The 20,324-nt window shown below is 42.3% G+C and overlaps 3 protein-coding genes across 3 annotated transcripts in view; 2 read left to right on the top strand and 1 right to left on the bottom strand.

The window, feature by feature from the left end:
- Positions 1–19,302, bottom strand: part of LOC114474788 (gap junction alpha-3 protein-like) — a 42,678-nt gene extending 23,376 nt beyond the window's left edge. Inside the window, exons 1-5 of the mRNA XM_028465310.1 lie at positions 19,103–19,302; positions 16,556–16,683; positions 15,513–15,600; positions 14,861–15,402; positions 12,043–12,756 (exon numbers count right to left, since the gene is read on the bottom strand). Of these exons, the coding sequence (XP_028321111.1) occupies positions 12,043–12,756; positions 14,861–15,402; positions 15,513–15,581 (1,325 nt within the window). The 5' untranslated portion in view covers positions 15,582–15,600; positions 16,556–16,683; positions 19,103–19,302. The remainder of the gene's footprint in view (positions 1–12,042; positions 12,757–14,860; positions 15,403–15,512; positions 15,601–16,555; positions 16,684–19,102) is intronic.
- Positions 211–5,393, top strand: LOC114474657 (uncharacterized). Its single transcript, XM_028465091.1, has 2 exons — positions 211–275; positions 2,437–5,393. Exon 2 carries the CDS (start codon positions 2,455–2,457, stop codon positions 4,984–4,986), a length of 2,532 nt encoding a protein of 843 aa, XP_028320892.1. The 5' UTR covers positions 211–275; positions 2,437–2,454; the 3' UTR covers positions 4,987–5,393.
- Positions 6,919–10,364, top strand: hpxb (hemopexin b). The gene is made up of 10 exons (XM_028465358.1): positions 6,919–7,016; positions 7,832–7,851; positions 7,984–8,064; positions 8,129–8,286; positions 8,366–8,519; positions 9,062–9,274; positions 9,350–9,439; positions 9,547–9,677; positions 9,737–9,884; positions 10,057–10,364. Exons 1-10 carry the CDS (start codon positions 6,952–6,954, stop codon positions 10,281–10,283), a joined length of 1,287 nt encoding a protein of 428 aa, XP_028321159.1. The 5' UTR covers positions 6,919–6,951; the 3' UTR covers positions 10,284–10,364.
- Positions 19,303–20,324: the final 1,022 nt, after the last annotated feature.

Below are 20,324 nucleotides of genomic sequence, written 5' to 3'. Positions count from 1 at the left end.
TTACCTCCTCCATGTTGTTACAGACACACATCTGACATCATTATTTATTTGTATTTTTGTGTGATAGTGTTTCATGGTTCCACGTCTTTAACACATTATTATGGGATGTTTTGTTCCTTGGGATGAAGACGGACAGTTTCCTCTCAGTGACTGAATACAAGCTCTGTGTATGTAAGCAGCCAATCAGGAGTGAGGGAGGGGCGATGAAGAGGAGGATGAAGGACTGAGTGCAGAGACGACAGCAGCCACTGAGGAGACCAACACCTTTATCTCAGGTAAGATGATTTCATCTATTTAACGAGTGACGCATTTAATAAAAGTTAGTCTACAAGTGGAAAAGAGTTGGTGCCAACATTTCAGACATCCGTAAACGCACCAACAACGACTGCTACATTCTGCTCCTGGTCCCACAGCGGTCCAGTAACATGAGAACCAGAACCCATTCATCATTAATGTGGGAGTAACAGGTATTAATGTTTCACTTCAACCTGAAAACAAAGCTCCGGTCCACTTTGATCAGACCTACATTCATCCATCACATCATTTTATACTAATATTTATATCAAGGACTTACAATATAAAGTTATCAATTTTTATTTTTATACTTATTTGAAATGTTATTGATTCAAAGATGATGATTATTGATCCACAGAATTTAGATTCAACATGTGACATCTTTTCCTAACATGGGAAACAGATTGTATCTATTGGGACTGAACAGGTAAGATGACACCTGTCCTCTCTCTCATCCTTTTTATCTCCAGGGAAGGTAAGAATGTAAAGATATGACAGAATATGATCCTTGTTCTAAAAACCAAACACCTGTAGACAAAGCTCTGACCTGTACCAGCAGTGAAAGGTAAACCTCGTCTGTGATGAAAGACCAGCTCTGGTTTCAGGGCCTGAACGTGACAATGAGGGTCTGTGCTTTGCTGTTTGGTTTCACTTCATGATCCAAAGCTGCCTTTGGAACATTTATATAAACATTATAAACATTGATCATCAGTGGCTGATGAACAACAGGCTAACGCTAAGAGCATGCAGTGGTTTGTTATATCACACGTCTGTAGGGAGGTCAGCGTGTTTCAAAGAGTCGGATTACAGAACAAAACCAACTAGAACAACACTTTCATCTGAGAGCTTTCACTGTAGTCCACCAGCATGTTCCTCTGGAATCTTCAGCAGACTTTATTAGGAAACACACAACCAACACGACTGTGAAAAATGTAAGAAACATAATACATAGAACGTAGTACAGAACTGAGAGCCCAGACATCTGCGGACATTTTTAAAAAAGCAGCTGAAGACCTTTCTGTTCAGACTTGCCTTTAGCTAATCTGTCTGTATTTCTGCATTGTGACTGTTCTGTATGATCTGTTTTATTTTTTCTGATTGTGGCGCACTTTGTGACGTTTCTGCTCTTGAAAGGTGCTGCATAAATAAACTTTTACTTAAATTACCGCCCCCTGCTGTTAGGGTTAGGGTAGGTACTAGGTAGGTAGGGTAAGTGGGTAGGTAGGGCTCATTTTTAATTTGATTGAATGAAAACCTTTTGAGATATAGACAATTTAGTGAGGGGGGTATGTGTCAATTTTTGCAAATTCTTATTTTCTTCCATTTTCAATATCTCACAAACTACATCATATTGGAAACTAAAATTTGAAGATCTGCTACACTGTACATCCTACCTGGTGGACATGCCAGCTCCTCAAAATAGTAAAAAAAATGAGTGTGTGTTTGGGTCTGGAGCATGTTTGTGCCTTCAATAAACAACTTAGCATATGCCTCAGCTCCCTGTAATTTGATCAGCTTTGAGCTATGAACATAGACTGTTCACTAATGATTAGTCACATACAGTATATGCATTGGTTATTGGGTGACACTCTCTGGAAATATGAAATAATACTATGTTTTATTATTTTTATTGGCCCTTAACTGCATGTGAGAATGCAAGAAAACATCTGTTCTCTGCTTTAATTAATAGTATAAAGGTTACTCTTTGTTGAGATATTAAACATTTTATCTTCATGCAACTTCTACATTTTGAATTTGGATCTTTGTGTATATTCTGAGAGAGTAGGTGGAGCTGTATTACTATACCACATTTCACTTTACTATGTGTGTAGTTCCTAAGATATTGGAAGCTGAAAATGGAAGAACAATAGGACACATACCCCCCTCACTAAACTGTCCATATCTCAAAAAATGTTCATCAGATCAAACTTAAAATCTACTGTGTGGATATTGAATAATAATAGAACAATTGGTAAGGTATATGCTAAATAAATAAAAATCCTTCAAAATTAAAGCACAGCACTTTTTTTGCCCACAAGCTGCTGAAAACAGTTGTGACCTATATTTGGGTCCCGGCTCACCAGTTGATAAGAATTCCTTTAAAGGTCACAATATTAACATCGTTTGTGTTTGTTTTTACAGTCACTCCCATTGGTCGTCATGTTGATGAGGTCTCACTCTGAGAGGAGAGCCCTCCTCGGGTTCACAGCCCTGCTGACACCCATCAGTCCAACAACCATGGACAGATCCACTCCCTTTGCTTCAAAGGAGTCCATCTTTACCTCCTCGTCTCCTTCCTCACTGCCTCCATGGGTGGCTCAGGCTCTCACTAGTCTGGAGCAAAGCGAGCATGAACTTCAAAGCCTTCGAGAGCGACAGCAGGCCGAAGTGGAGGAAGTGAACCGTCAACTGGACAGTGCTGTCCTGGAAGCTCAGCGAGAAGAGCGTCGTCTTCTGGAGAAGGTTGAGCAGGACCACCGAGAGGCCCAGCGTCAAATGAGTCAGGTGAAAAGGGAGAATGCAGCAGCCGTTCGAGTCATGGAGTCACTGGTGGATCATCAGCTGAGAAAGGTTGGACAACTGAGGGAGCAGATACAAAGATGCGGCCATACGGCAGGTGGAGCCAACAAGAACCAGCTCCAGAGAGGAGTGGCAGAGCTCACCCAACCATGGGAGATCTCTGTGACACTGAAAAGGCTAGAGTTCACACCAGGACCACATTCAAAGTCTTCATCCTTAGGGGAAGTGGACGTTCAGGAGCAGTGTATGACCTACCCTATAGGTGTCTGTGGAGTCCAAGGACAGAAGTGTGCCTTACACTCAGGAGAAAACACCTTCTCAAAGATGACACCTCTGGACATCCGTAGGGAGCCCCAACCAATCAGAGGTGGGCAAAGGAACAGTCCAGATGGAAGCAGTAAGAAAAGCCGTGGAAACATGCGGGTTGTTCGCAAACTTTTCCTATCAAGCTCCACAGAGAATGAAGAGGAGCTGAAGGCCCCCAAATCTCCTGGACCACAATGTCGTGGAGCATCCGAATCTTCTCAGGATGAGGAGGGGGAGTCTGTGTGTTCAGACAACCAAGGGCCAGATCTCTTCCTTGCTTATCCATCACTCTTCAGTCAAGGAGAATCAGAAGGTGATGAGTCAGATGAAAAACAAAACGGAACAAAGAAACGCAGCACAACAAAAGCCAAAAGAAAGCAGAAAACCTCCGTGATGGTTCCATGTGAAGAACCTTCTTGGCCTCCAGAAGAAAACAATGGAAGAGTCCCCTTCATGTCACCAGAGGCCAAACACAAAGCTTCTCTGAGCAGACCAAGTCCTACTGATCTGTCCTCTAGAAACCAGAAGAAGACCTCCTCCCCGGACAGTGGAAGTCCAACTCCTGTGGACAGTGATTACTTCTGTGACACCTACACAGTTACTACTCCAGTAAATAGATCCCTGAAGGAAGATCACTGCCCATCGATATCCACTGCTGACGTCTCTGGGAAGCTACAAAAATTGGTTAACAACGAAAACAGTGACAGCAGAGGATTGAGGAAAGTAAACCAAATCCGGCTGGTCTCCGAGCCCTCAACTCTTGATCAAATCCAAGCTGGAGATTGTGAAAAGGATGATGAAAAATCACATGAATGCATATCAATACCCCAAACTGGCGCTGTTCAGGGTTTGAGCAGGTCCCTCTCCATGTCGGCAATAGAAGACGATAAATCACATCAAGCTAAGGAAGGACAGGAAGAGAAAACTGTGTCGGGTTTCGGAGAGATAGAGGAAGACGTTGGATCAAAAGCTCTGGATTGTGCAAATCTTCTCAAACAGTTTGGAAAACAAGGTTCAGGCCGCACAGACTTCAACCTTCCAAGTGGGATTCATGCGACTGCGAGGGGGCAACTGTTTGTGGTTGACTGCGGCAATGCTCGAATTCAAGTAACCGACCTACAGAAGAACGTCGTACAGCAGGTCTCTCCTTCAGGGTCAGACAGGTCGTCACGGATCTGCAACTACTTTGACGTGGCTGTGAACACGAAGGGCCTCATTGCCATGACCTGCGCGGCCCAACGCGCCGTGCTGATCTTCAGTCGCCATGGACGCTTACTGCAAACATTTGGAGGCACTATGATTGGTTCCACCAATGAAGATCTGGATGCTCCCCGAGGGGTAACCGTCGACCGCCATGATGACTTCCTGGTGACTGACATAAAGCACGGCACCATAACTGCCTTAAAACTGGACACAAAAACAGGAGCCAGGTTGGAGCGCACAGTGGTGACCGGGTACCACCGACCCTACCTGGTGGCTGCCTGCCTCACCACGGGGCTTATGGCTGTGTCCGAGCGAGGCAATGAAACAGGTCGTGTCCCGTGCATTCGAGTCCTAGAGCCTGGCTGGAACACCATCAGGATCCTGGGGGTCTGCTCAGGTCTGGGGCCCATTCTGAGCTGCCCATGGGGTCTCTGTATTGACAGCGATGGAGATGTCTTGGTAGCAGATTGGGGCAAGCAGCACCACCGCGTCCTCATCTACCCATCAAAGGGCGTCGGCTGGCCTCTGGTGACAGACAGCCTGAGCAGCCCCAGGGGTCTGGCTCTCCTCCCTGGGGGCCACATGGTGGTTTCAGACAGCATGAACCACTGCCTGAAGATCTACCAGTACAAAGAAACCATGGGGGATCGTATGAAGACCTGAGGAGCTCTTAGAGCCCATCCCATTAGGACTAAAGTCAGTTTAGGTTCTCAGAGTCACAGCTTCTTTAGACATAAATATGTAATCCTCCTCCAACATCCTTACATCCAACCTTCCATCCATCCAACAAAACAAGTACCGGGAGATAACATACATGTCTGATCTACAGTATGATCTACTGTGGCCGTTCAAAGGAAAACCAGGTGTGATGTTCCCAGGAGGAGGATCCAGTCTAGAGTTTATACAATCCAATGGTTACAAACCAGTAATACCAGTAGGGGCTGAATCTAATGCTGCACTACAGAGGGTCAGCAGCTCTGTAGATCTACACACACAGAGTGGTTCCTCTCACTGATGTTCCCAAGTCCCACAGCATCCTGTCCTTTGTCCCTCCCCTAGTCCTTCCTGTCCCTCCCCTTTAGCAGCCATCAGAGCAATCATTCCCAGAGTTCTGTCCCTGTGTACACATGTATGTACACACACATATGTCTACACACGTGTGTACAGGAAGTTTAGTGAGTAGCACAATGGAGGGTCACTGAAAATGTGTGAATTACATGTGTGTACTTGAGTTTTATGGATCAAATGAGCACATGTTGATATTCTACTTGGTCACTTTCTCACTTCAAATGTTTTCAGATCTTTCAAAGGTGGAGAATCAACAGAGATATGGGTTAGGGTTAGGTGTATTCATTAAAATTTGTAGTTTATCAAAGTCTGATGAGATTTTAGTCACATCTGTAACACTTTGTGCTTTCTTGTGATGGAACGACAGACTTTGGTGTTCTAACAGCATCGTTCCTCAGTCTTCTCCTTTTTAAGATCTAAAACATCACAGTACAGAAGAACACATATTAATGTCAATGGACCTTAACCCTTGAGTTGGATCTACTTTTCCATTCTCAGCTCATTGTAATCAGCGTGTGATCAGTGTGTGGTCAGTAGAGCAAACATGTTTAACCTCAGCCTGGGTTTCATAATGTTTGTACAGTGAAGAAAACAAAATAAATACTGTGACTCTAACATTTACTCTGCTTCGTGTTGTTTGGAGCTCTTTATGAACTCAATGCATTGCACAATGTTTTCTGTACAGTTCAAGAACAATTATTACCTCATACCTTCTCTAAACACTCCGGACCCACATAAATTTAGTCCCCTGGACCTGTGACTGGCGCCTGCTTGGATCAGACTTTGGATTCACAGTCAATACTTCTAACTGGTGTTTGTTTGAAGGCATCATCGATGCTGCAATCAGGGCAAAAGGTTCTGAGGTTTCCTAACTCTGCGACTGATGAAGACTCTGATGAAGAGCTCTAAAACCTGCAAGACTGCAGCCCTTGAGGAACCCTGGTGTAATAACAGATTATTCCAACCAAGTCATTATGAATTCCGAAGGAAGAGTGTCAGAGGTTCCAGTGTTTAGCTGAGAAACTTCCTTACAGATACATGGGATTAGCATAATGCTAATACTAACAGTTAAACACTGCTATGCTTTCAATGCAGAATAAGTGGAATGAGTCACATGGTCCAAGTGAATATTTAGCACTGACTATGTTGAATAATGTTGTTGATACTGATGTTAAATTACTTTGTTATTCTAACACTAGATGAGTTGTTACTTTATGTTATGAGTTGTTACTTTATGTTATGAGTTGTTACTTTATGTTATTCTAGCACTAGATGGCAGTGCCTGTGGCCAATCAAATTCAATCAGGGTTTTTCCTTCAGTCTGAATCCTTGCATGTCTCTGATAAATTAAACTCTAGAACTTTCCCTCAGATAAAAGTAAAGTTCATGCTCCATGCTTTCCCTCATCATGATTCAAATTCACAGAAAACAGATCGTCAAGTACACAAGTACTTTCATGTTGTGCAAACACATCCGGGTCCACCCACATGGATTTAAGAATAAAAGCCTGGGATCACGTACCAGCTCAGCTCTGCGAGACTGGGACCTGATCAGGACAACATGGAGCTGATCATGAAAACTCTGGTTCTGGGCCTGATGTTGGCCCTCAGCACAGCAGCACCTGTGTGAGTACTGGTCCTTTATACTGGTCCTTTATACTGGTCCTCTGAACTACTTTTAAAAATAGAAGGAAAAGTGAGGGAATGTTCTAGGAAAGGATAGAGTGAGAACTCAGAGACTCAAACCTTCATTTATAAATTCACAGAAGAAGAAACACCTGATGCTTCATAAACACTGATCAACACCAGAGACTAAAGTTCAACAGCTAAACAAATCCCAATGTACAGAGTCTGAGTATTAGCAGGACTGAGCCTGACTGAGTGGTTATAAATTTGTTAATATAGATTAGTTGATATAAATTGGTTGATCCAGATTGATTAATATAGATTGATTATTATAGATTGGTTGAAATAAATTGATTAATATAGATTCATTAATAATATAGATTGGTTGAAACAGATTAATATGGATTGCTTGAAATAGATTGCTTAATATAGAGTGGTTAATATAGATTGATGAATTTAAATTGGTTGAAATAGATTGATTAATAGAGATTGGTTAATATAGATTGATTAATATAGATTGATTAATATAGATTGGTTGATATAGATTGGTTAAAATAAATTGATTAATATAAATTGGTTGAAATAGATTGATTAATAGAGATTGGTTGATATAGATTGATTAATATAGATTGGTTGAAATAGATTGATTAATAGAGATTGGTTAAAAAAGATTGATAAATAGAGATTGGTTGATATAGATTGATTAATATAAATTGGTTGATATTGATGGATTAATAGAGATTGGTTGATACAGATTGATTAATATAGATTGGTATATTGTGTATTTGCACTAATTGTTAACTTTTCTCTTACAGACATCAAGCAACAGTAAATGGTGAGTTCTTCCAAACTTGATCTGTTTCATGTTATTCCAAACACTGCGGTGCATTTACATTACGAGCGTTAATGTGCAAAAACATGAATTTTGGAGGTTGAAGTAGTTGTTTTTTCTTTGGAACACTTGAAGCTGCTCTGCCTGAGCGTTGTGAAGGTCTGGAGTTTGATGCCATCACTCCTGATGAGAAGGGAAACGCCTTCTTCTTCAAAGGTGAGAAACACTTCATTCACAGCATCTTGTTTTCTGCACAAACTTAATATCGGTCGCTCCTCAGGTCAACATCTATGGAAGGGCTTTGTTGGTCCCGCCCACCTCTCCAATGAGTCCTTCCAAGAGCTGGATGACATCCATCACATCGGCCACGTGGACGCTGCTTTCCGCATGCACGACGAGGACAACAAGGATGACCACGACCACATCTACTTCTTCCTGGTACATCTGACGTGCAGCACACTCTTCTTCTTCTGCTGCTGCTTTAATCCTCTGACCTGTTCTTTAAAACCCCTCCAAGGACGATAAGGTGTTTAGCTACTACAACCATACTCTAGAAGAAGGGTACCCTAAAGAGATCCAGGAGGACTTCCCAGGAGTCCCCTCACATCTGGATGCAGCTGTGGAGTGTCCCAAAGGAGAGTGCATGACGGACTCTGTCCTGTTCTTTAAAGGCAGGTCTATGATGCCCCCTAGTGACGCACACACAACACTAACTAGATTCAGCTGAAGGAGATGCTAACTAAACTAACTCAAGTACACACATTACAGTAGACCCAAGAAACAGAACCAGGGGAAAATAATGCTAAATATCTCAGGGAAATGAGACAAACTTCTTGCATTAACACAAACAAAGAGAGAGGATGTAAAGAAGAAAAGAGACAACGGCAACGATTTAGCAACACAACAATAAATAATGCTAAGACCCATTAGTGACACTAAAGGTATCAACACAAACATGTAGGAACATTTAAAAGGATCAAAAATACTAAAAAATGTAAAATGACCAGTTTGGTAGGACAAGTACCATTTAAAGCACAACAACAACCACTGACACCAGTGTACATGACATACTACACACTAACACACACTGAGTTATCAACACAATAAATCACACTGCAGACACACAAACGTAGAACACGAGCAGTTAGAGTTAAGGGACTACAAGGACCAGGTTAGAACCAGCAACCCTCTGATGACTGATGTGGCCCAGCAGGACACGATGTGCATGTGTACGACATCGACACAAAGACGGTGAAGACCAAGACGTGGTCCCAGGTGCCCGCATGCACTTCCGTATTCCGCTGGGTGGAACACTACTACTGTTTCCATGGACACAACTTCACCAGATTCCACCCGGTCACAGGAGAGGTTCCTCCCGGGTACCCCAAGGATGCACGCAGATACTTCATGAAATGCAAGGGCATGGGTGAGTGATTGAAGGACCAGAACGTCACATAGAACTTTGATAACTTAAAGCTAACCCGCTACGTCTGTCCTGAAGGTCACGGCAATGGAACCGTTCCCAAATGTAGTGAATTCAAACTGGACGCCATCACTGCTGATGATTCAGGAAAAACCTACATGTTTAAAGGTAAACACACACGCACACGCGCAAGCACACACGCACACGCACACACACACACACACACACACACACACAGTGGGAGCATGTGATCATATCGCAGATCAATGACTCAGGTGATACGTACATGCGTATGGACACCCAGAGAGACGGACTCCACCCATTCTCCATCACCAGGGTCTGGAAGGAAGTGACCTCAGGCGTAGACGCCGTGTTCTCCTACGCCAATAAGATCTACATGATCAAGGTGAGCTGTAGATGATGGAGAACCCTTTGGTTCCACTAACTCAACTGTTCTGCTTCCAGGACGATCAGGTCTACATCTACAAGGGTGACGCCCACTACACCCTGATCTCAGAATACCCAAAGACCCTGAAGGAGGAGCTCGGAGTAGAGGGACATGTGGACGCAGCCTTTGTCTGCCCTGATGAACACATGGTCCACATCATCCAAGGTCTGGACTCCACCACTCTGGGTCATATAGACTAAGTCATATAGACTGGTTCATATGGATTAGTTGATATAGATTGGTTCATATAGACTGGTTCAGTGTAGATTAGTTCATATAGACTCGCTAATATAGATTAGTTGATATATGATATATATGCCAACGGTTCCTCTGACAGGACGCATGATGCATGATGTGGACCTGGAGGCCACACCCAGGGTGGTGGCCAGTAATGCCACCCTCCCCCTGTCCGACCTGGATGGAGCTCTGTGTGGGGCGGACGGAGTGAAGGTGTTCAAAGGCTCCCACTATTACCACTACGATAGCCCTAAGGTGTTTACGATGAGTCGGATCGCCCCACAACCTCTGCCCGTCACCGCCGCCATGATGGGATGTCAGGATTAACCCTCCATGTCCCTCCTATGTTCCTCATGTCCCTCATGTTTGTCATGTTTCTCGTGTCCCTCATGTCTCTCTCTCCCTAAATAAAGAAGTCATTCTTTCTTTAAACACATCTGAGCTTAAATAAAGCTTGAGTTTTTCACACACACACACACACCCTGTCTATTCACCCCAACACTCTGAATGTCACATTACAACACAAAAGAATTCAAGGCCTTTTTACAAACACAGGGTTAGAGTTTGTTTGGTCAGAAAGACTGAGAATGTGAACCTGGACAAAGAATTAGTACAGTCAGCGCACGCACGCACGCGCACACACACGCGCGCACGCACGCGCGCACACACACACACACACACACCACACCACACACACACACACACACACACACCACACACACACACAACACACACACACACACACACACACACACACACACACCACACACACACACACACACACACACACACACACACACACACACACACACCACACACACACCACACACACCACACACACACACAGCGACCGTGGCTCAGGTGGTAGTGGGTCGTCTTCTGATCGAGAGGTTGGGGGATCGATCACAGTACCTGACTATGTGTCGAAGTGTCCTTGGGCAAGACACTGAACCCTAAGTTCCTCCCAGTGGTCGACTAGCGCCTTGCATGGCACCGGTGTGTGAATGTGAGAGTGAATGGGTGAATGATATGTAAAGCGCTTTGAGACTGATTCAGTGTGGTGATAAAGCGCTTTATAAAATCAAGTCCATTTACACACACACACAATTTTTAAAGAGAAAATCCTGCAGGGACTTTCAGCACCTTAAATACTGTATTTATGATTTATACGTCTTGTAAAGTACAAAAATCTGACGCCCAGTTAAGATCAAACTACTTTGTATGAGGCCCCTGAACTAAAATGAGTTCCACACCCCTGATTTAGAGCTCCAATAAGTTTTAAAAGAAGTGAGTTGATAGTAAAATATTTCCCACGAGTTCTCTCCCTCAGGTCCAATCAGACGTTCTGATTTGAAGTAGAATATTAAACGGGATTAGTCACAGATTTCAGATGAAAGTTGCTTTTCTTTAATATTACAAAATGTTTATTCAGGAACATTTGTGTAAACATGTGAGAACATGGACATGATCACACAGACACAAGGCACGATTCTTCAAACATCCGTTTGGTTTGTGTGACTAGGTGACATCATTGATCATCTGAGATAACTTAACCCTCTCCACCCACATCTGTCCCACATCTCTAATCCAGAATAAGTCAGAGGTCATTTAAATCTAAGTTAAGTGTGCAAATCTTTGTCAGCTCCAACCACGCGGTTAGGAAGGAAACATTTCATAAAGCCTCACATTCACGGGTTTGTGTTAGAAAGGTTCACGTAAAGGTGATCATAGTGCTTTGAAAGGTCATTAAAGGGTTAAATCTGCACTACAACCTAAACTTCTTCATATTTCTGTGGATTCAGCAGCAGCTGCATTTGATCTGTTTAAAGCTAAATATCTGCATGTGACTCAGGGATATTTAGATCATTCTAGAAGTTCAACTCTACGTAAAGGAGGATTCAACTGTTTCTTCTGAAAATCATTGTTTCAACACATTGTTGTTTTCACAAATATATTATGAACAAAACCTTTGAGGAGACACGTGAATAAGGTGATTGGTTTCCATCCCTGCCCTGGTTTCAGAGTGTGTGTGTGTGTGTGTGTGTGTGTGTGTGTGTGTGTGTGTGTGTGTGTGTGTTGTAGCTACACTTCCAGGTCGTCAGGTCTCACTCTGAAGCCTCCGCTGCGTCCGGCCCATCCCAGCTTCCAAACGTCTGCAGGCGGCTGATGAAGCTCCGCCCTCACTGTGGGGAGCTGATGATTGGAGGAGAGGTCTGTGTCTTCTTCCTGCTCCACACTTGGCTCCTGAGGGTAGAGCATAGCCAGCGGCGTGTTGCGAGGCAGCGTGGGGAAGGTGGAGGGGTGGGGCTGGTCTTCAGATGTAGGCGTCACCTCCACAGGAGAGTTAGAGGAGGAGGAGTGTGAGGAGGAAGGGGGCGAGGCTAGGTTGGAGGAGGACCATGAACACTTGTCATGGAGACTTTGTAGCTCTAGCGCCGCATTGCTCCAGTTCTGCTCATCCTCCAGCAGGAGGTCGGCCACGTCCTCCGCATTGTGTAACGCAGGCCCGGGGGCGGAGCCTGGGCCCTCCAATGAGCTGTAGGCTCCTTCCTCCTCCACGGCACTCACGCTGGCATAGACTGGGAGCGACGCCAGGTGTGATGAAGACCTCTGTGTTGAGAAGGCGTGGCCTCCAGGCTCCCTGTCCAATACCAGTGAGTCGTGGTCAGGGCTGAACTCGTTGGCCACGCCCTGTTTTAGCTTCTTCCAGCCCAGGTGGTAGATCTCCAACAGGTTCAAAACCAGCGAGATACAAGCCACCACCAGCATGAAGATGATGAAGATGGTCTTTTCTGTGGGTCTGAAACAAAAACAACTGTTAATGTACGACACTCATGTTTACGGTCACTTTAAATCACAGGTTCACAACATTTTTAGGGTCGTGATCTCAGTTTTATCTCACAAACGACGGCGACTCCCAGAGACATTTTTCTTCTAGATCAATTTTTTGATCATGTTGATTAAAGTGTGTTTATTAAAGGAGCGTAGGGCAGGGTTTGTGAAAAAATAAACATTAATTCTAAGTCTTTTAATTCTAATGGGTGATGAAGCACTTCAAACCAAAGAGAATGAGCCCACACACATTTCTCCCTATTGCCTTGAACAGACTGTGTGATATATTTTGTAATGCTGTTCCGGGTACAAATTTTCCTGCGCATTTCTGCAGACGTGAAGTCAAATGACGCTGGTGCACGTTCAACGGTTCGGAGAGGCGTTTCAACACCCGGAAATAAAGAAGAATGAGAAGAAGACGGTTAAAGCTGCATTCTTCAGAGCGACAGTAGCTGCAGCAGGAAAGGAAGAACGCTGCACGCAAACGACACCATGTGACCGAACACGACCCACCAGTTATAAATATTTGTCCGAACCCGACCCGTCCAGTGCCGTCGGGGTTCGGTCGGTAATCCATCCTCTAGTTACAGTAACTAATCAACTGTGCTCTAGTGATAAACAGTTGATGCTTCGCTGAACACTGCAGTTACACTAACCACTATGATTTATACATCTTGAAATATACTCCTTTAAAATGTGTGTTTTTTAAAGTGTTTATATTAGTGTGTTTATTAAAGTGTGTTACTAATACGGAGTAGCCACCTCAGATATCCTCAGATATTTTTACTGCATTGTATTTGAACTCGATTTATATTTGAGAAAGTTTCAGTGTAGGACACAGTTATTTGATCTTTATTGTGTGTTTGATGTGTATTTTTTTTTTTTTTTTTTTGGGGGGGGGGGGGGGGGATGGGGGGGGGGGGGGGGGGGGATGGGGGGAAATCACATGGGGTCCCAAAACCAAGGTTGAAAAACCCTGTTTAGACTAGTTCTTCCCATACATTGTGTATGACAATAATTGCTTTCTATTTTATTATATTTTCCTCTGCTATCAAATAAATTTCCTTAAAAGAAAAATGTAAGGAAATAAAGGAAATCATTTTGTGTTTTTAATAAGGGTTTATATTTACTCTATGTTTGTATTTAATTTATTAATGAACGTGTTTATTATTGTTAGTAACTGTCTATTTTTTAACTACAGTTATTCTGAGTATTTTCAAACCAATAATAAAGTATTAGTGAGTTTCTTACCGTTTACTGTTAGCTCCATGAACGGCTAACCGGAAATTAACGACATTTGACTCATGACGTCACACCGATCCACGTGACGACACCGTAAATTACAGCCAATCACAGCTGATTAGACACGAGAGATAAAACATATCTTTGTTAAGTTTTTAAATCATATAAACAGCAAAAACAACGTATGCGTGTCACCTGTTGCTATGGCAACAGTAGAGAGATTAAACACAGTTTGACACTGCTGCGGAAAGCGGAAGTAGCTCTGCGCTCCGCTGATCGAACTTTCCGCCGGAGTTCCGGTGTAAGTGCAAATGTGTCCGGGCTGGCAGATTAGTCACGCCCGTTGAACAGGAACGTAAATAATAATAATAATAATAATAATAATAATAATAATAATAATAATTATTATTATTATTATTATTATTATTATTATTATTATTATTATTATTATTATTATTATGATTATTATTATTATTATTATTATTATATAATGTTATTTTGTGTGGTTTTTTATCAAATTTAATTAGTTAAATTGATAGTGACACATCATACAACTTATTTATTAATACAGAAGACTATTTTGTGTATCTTAGTGCACATTGTTATTGTTAAAATAATAATAATAATTAATAATAATAATACTGTTTGTAATAATCATAATAATGCTTATAATAACTACCCTTCTGTCTGTATTGAAGTGTTTATGTTGTGTCTCCTTCTATAACGTTGTGTTTTCTCAGGCCAATCACATCCTACTGAGCTTGTGGGGGGCGTGGCCATCATGTAACCATGGCTCCTGAGTGCATTTAGTCTCAGACTAAACATGTGACCTGGAGATGAAGCAGTCGACAGTGTTGGGACACGGCCATCGGCCACACTTATAGAGCGGCCGGAGGTGGAACCCGTAGAGGAAATACTGGCCCATGATGAAGCCCACTTCAAACAGCGTCTTGAAGATGATGTTGAAGATGTAGGTCCTTAACAGAGCTCCTCGGATGCGGATCTTCCCGTGTTCGTCCCTAATGGGGGGCTTCTCTCTCTTCCCGCCCCCTCCATGGTAAAAAGGAGGGTCGTGGTCCTGTTGGTGCCGCATGGACTTCCTGAGGTCCTCCTCCCTCTCCCTCCTCTTCTCCTCCATCCTGACAATGTGCAGCACGTGGCCCAGGTAGATGAGGGTGGGCGTGGACACAAAGATGATCTGAAGAACCCAGAACCTGATGTGTGAGATGGGAAAGGCCTCGTCGTAGCACACGTTCTCACAGCCGGGCTGCTGCGTGTTACACGTGAAGTCTGACTGTTCGTCCCCCCACACCTCCTCAGCTGCTGCCCCCAGCACCAGGATACGGAATATGAACAGCACCGTGAGCCACACCTAAGGGGGAGGGACAAACATCAGTATCCAACATCTGCATCCAACCATACAGCTGCATCCCACCACACTGTTGCATCCAACCACACTGCTGCATCCAACCACGCCCTCACCTTTCCAATCACTGTAGAATGTTCCTGAGCGTTCTCCAGCAGCCGCCCCAGAAAACTCCAGTCACCCATTGTTCATTCAGGCCTCCACCTACAGTACACACACACACACACACACACACACACACACTAGACAAGATTAAAGTGGTTCCAACTCATTTTTGTTCACTTAAACTAAGATGCATAGGAATTTGAAGATGCAAGATACTGTTTTGTTGTTATTTCTTGATGTTTGTTTATTTTATTTTATTTTAAACTGATTTTAAGTTGTAATTTACATGATCTAAATCAATCAATCAATAAAAATGTTTCCATTCATTAGTGGGAGGAGGGAGAGGAGGATGATGAGTGTGTGTCAGTGAGGTGAGGTCATAGGTCACACCTCCAGTGAGGGACACACCTCCAGTGGTTGACACGCCTCCAGTGGAGGACACGCCCCCAGTGGAGGCTCAGAGCCAGTGAATGTGTTGATGTGATGAAATCCTGGTTGGTTCTACAGACAATGGAGAAGGTTCCAGATGGACATTGTCCAGCTGTGAGAGGATCAAAGCTCTTTATGTTCTGAGCCAACACAACGTTAACTCTTCACCTGCTGCTCTAACAGCCCTACGTTACGTTATTGATTCATTGATCAGAGCTGATGCTGATCCAATAGAAACAAAGTTAGTTCACGTGTAACTTAGTGTTTATTATTCTGATCTATTCACACTGTAGATGTAGATGAACGGTAGAATGTTCCCTCACTACAGGAGGATGAACCTGATGTTGCTGCTCTGAAGAATCAGATGAATGTTCAACATCATCATCATGGTTTTTTTTCCCTAACCCAGTGAGTTTACAGTAAAGCAAGAACTCATTCATACTGTTTCTGATCCTGAGCCACACAAACATTAGCAGAATCATTGCAAAGCGTCAATCATCTCTATGTTCCTCACTATGTTCCTCATCCTGGGATTACATGAAGGAGAAGTTTGAAGTCTCTGACCAACAGGTGATGACAGTAAACATGTGATGATGCGTTTCCTCTCCTCCATCCTCCTGCTTACCGCTCTCTCTCACACTCGTCTCCTCCCAGCTGCTTTTGTTTCTTCTTCTCCTTCTCCTTCAGTCCAGCTCAGCCACCATCAGAGGAGGAGGTTCCTATGGGGAGAGCCCCAGCCTGTGTGTGTGAGCGCTGAGGGGGAGGGAGGCTCACATTCCTCATCATCATCATCATCATCATCACAGGCTACACAGATACTTTATATGATTGTGTTTATATTTGTTATTTCATAACAAACATTTCTGTAGAATATATATTTGTCTTTATTTATGTTCTGTTCTTGTTTGTTTCACTAGTGAAATGCAACGACATTTAATGACAAATATAAATCTATTTCTTTTCTCTGATATTCATTAGTTCAGTCATTGAAGAGCAAATGAAATGTTTTTATATTTTAAATGTGATAATGACGCTAATGATGTCACGCACCAATCAATCACAGCATGATTAAAGTGGTACAGGTGTGTTTAGACATAATAAACTGGACTCACACTGGTTCCCAGTGCTTCCATTCGCTGCCTCTTTACTTCCTACTTCAGGCGGACGGAAGGGGCGGAGCCTCAGCAGGTGTCATCGATCAGGATGTAAACAACATCAGCAGTCAAATGCTTTTATTTTGAAATAATTTCAAATGCTAATTTTAACTTTTGAGAAGTAGTGGACCCCCGGCCAGTAACACTAGACGCCCTCCCCGGGGGGCGGCCCTGCTGAGGTGGATCAGACCCCAGGATGTGTCTCCTGTTTGAAGCTGATCACGGTTATAACTTTACTTTGTGAGCTCGTCAGCTCAGTGTTCACATTAGTTTTTATTTGAAATCAAAAGTAGAGATGAGGTATTATTTCAGACAGTAATAAATGATCCCTGAGGCTGAGATTATTTTAGGATGTGGAAAATCCACCAGCATGTTCTGTGTTTTAGTTTGGTCATTGTTAGCTTGAAACTAAAATAAAGAAGGATGATTAGTGTGCATCCTCAATCTGATATCAATCACCCCAATAGACATACTCACCTGTTTTCTAGACCTGATGTTGACCTCTGACCTCTGTGTTGGTTGTACAGGCCCAGCTGGGGTCTTTCTGTCACAGGGGTTTTAAACCTGGGGGGTGAGAGCCTGGATGTCCCCCTGACCACCCTCCAGCTGCTCCTGAGTCCCTGGGTCCTAAATCCAACATCATAGCCCCCAGGGGGGCTCAACAGGCCTGTAGACCAGCATTCCACCAATTTAACCCAGCTCCCAGTCTGAGACTGTAGGCAGCGGTATGAAACCCCTGGTCCCAGCTCTCATTTTAGGACTGTAGTTAAAAAGGTCAGACAGCCCCCCCCCGGAGGCCAGTTATTGGAAGGGAAAATAATATGCAGAGAGCGGAGGTAACTTATGATAGTGTTATGTGTTCAGTAGCCGAGCACAAATGCTGCTCCCCAAGAACGCCTGTCAAAACCTCCCCTAGACGTGTCATTAATAGATGAGCATGCCATTCCCAAACATACACACTTCAGGGAAACATAGGAAATTTTCTGACAGGTGGTACTCAGAATTCCTGTGGTCAAATTTTATGCGGCCCGCAAAGTAAATGTACAAAATGACATAAAAATACAGGAAAAAAAAAAGCAAGAATACATAAAAAAATACAAATAATTACCACATTGCAGGAAAATACAGTAAAAGACAAGGTAAAAACACAAAAAATACTCCAAAAACACAAAACTGGTACAAAAATGAACAAAACAACAACAGTAACACACAAAATTACTCAGAAAATTATACAAATTTACAGAAAATGACTGCAAAAGTACACAAAAAGAGAAGAAAAACATGAAAAATACTCCACAAACTCACAACGAGCAAGGCAACAACAAACATACACAGAATGACAGAAAAACACACAAAATGACTATAAAAACTCTTTGTTCTTTCCTGTATTAATGCTCAGATAGTTCATTATTTTAAATACTGACATCAATGTTGATCATGTGACCCTCTGATCATACAAACACATTTTTGTGGCCCCTGATGTGATAAAACTTGCCTACATCTGCCTTAAACTATATAATTTATATGAAATCTAATTACTAAGGGATTTTTGCCCTAAAAACTAATGATTTTAACCTCCTAGGCCTCAAACTAATACTAAATTTAACCACTAGAGAGTACTTTTTATGTATTTTAACACATTAAAATATTTAAGTGTAAATTATATATATAAATATAAAGTAAATAAGTCTGTTAATTTCTGCTTTCTACACATTTCTACCAAAATCAAAATTTTGTGTGTTATGCTAGTGTTGTACAGTTTTCCGCTTTAATTTAACATTAACACATTGGGATAATTATTGCATTAATGTCAGTTTAATGGCCCTGCATGTTAGCCTCCTGCCGCTAGTGGTGCTATCGAGTCGTTTTTTGTCAGACCCGGAAGTAACGGCCGTCACATTTCCTTGTGTTCCCATGGCGACAGCAGCCTATAAACTACCACTACCAGTCCAAGTGAACTACTTAAATATACATTAAACATGTAGCGCTACTTGTACCTTAAACGTTGGTGGTCTTACCAAAGTCATGAAGTCCGTTTACAGATGCCGGTGTCCACCGTAGACTCTGAAACCTGCACTTAGCGCCCCCTAGTGTTCACACAATAAAATAGTAATTCTACAAATATCAAGTCACTGAGCTTTTTTTTCTTATTATTTTTTAAACGTCTTGTTTTATCTGTTGCTCTGAAAACGAATCGAAAAACTCATTAAACTTCACATTTAGCTGCTGCTTGGACTCGTTCATCCTCTTTTTCTTCTTTTTTTTTTTGTAACTTTTTCTTCTTCGTTTTTTTTTTTTTTTTTTTGTAACTTTTTCTTCATGTTTCGGTTTAAACTTTGCTTTTATAACCAAAATGATATTTTGTGCCTAGTGTCTTCTGTTCAAAGATGTTAAAACAACTCATAGTGACGTATACATACTTTAAAAAAAATAAAATTAATATGAACAGAAACACAAAGCAACCGATAGCAAATAATTTCAGATTAAAGGCATGTCTTCAATAATTCACATTTAATCAATACAAAAGTTTTAGGAAAAACCACAAACCCAAAACAAAGCACAACGATCCAGTCCAAAATATATATATTTTATATGTTAATGGACAAAGTAAGAAAATCAAACTCCTTACTCAGATAATAATTATATTAACACAGTGTTAAAAGGGCAGAAGGAAAGACAAGTTTTATTTCTTTTCTAAATGCATCTGTACTTAAATACTGGAAAAGTAAAGATGTTCAGATGAGCTTTAAAAAACGCTTTAAAAGTAAATGAAATAATAAACAGAGACTAAATTCAACAGAAAACAATGATATTGCTACATTTTTTACAGGACAAATGTGAAATAAAGTAGAAGACAAAAAGGCTCAGAAAGAAAGATCATTGTTGTCTCCACCAGGGGGCAGCACTGACCTCACCTGTTATTTATGCTTGTGGTTTGTCCTGATTGGCTGCAACAGATCACATGGTTCTCTCACATGTTCTCAAACATGATAAACACTTGATTTGCACCAGGTGGAGCACAATGCTAAGATTGTCTCTACAGGTCAGTGTTGCCAGATTGGGCAGTGTTTTAGGGTCATGGGGCACATGTGGCAAACTCATGGCCCGGGGGCCAAATCTGGCCCTTTGGAGCATCTAATTCGGCCCGCAGGAGAAAGTAAAAATGACAGAGAAAATATGAATCACTGTGTAAATGAAACTCAACAGTGTTTGCAGGTTCTCACAGTATTCCTGGTGCTT

The sequence above is a fragment of the Gouania willdenowi genome, chromosome 2 (genome assembly GCF_900634775.1).
Source record: "Gouania willdenowi chromosome 2, fGouWil2.1, whole genome shotgun sequence".
Taxonomy (NCBI): Eukaryota; Metazoa; Chordata; class Actinopteri; order Blenniiformes; family Gobiesocidae; genus Gouania; species Gouania willdenowi.
The sequence above is the reverse complement of the archived record's forward strand: the minus strand, read 5'-3'. Positions and strand labels throughout refer to the sequence as shown.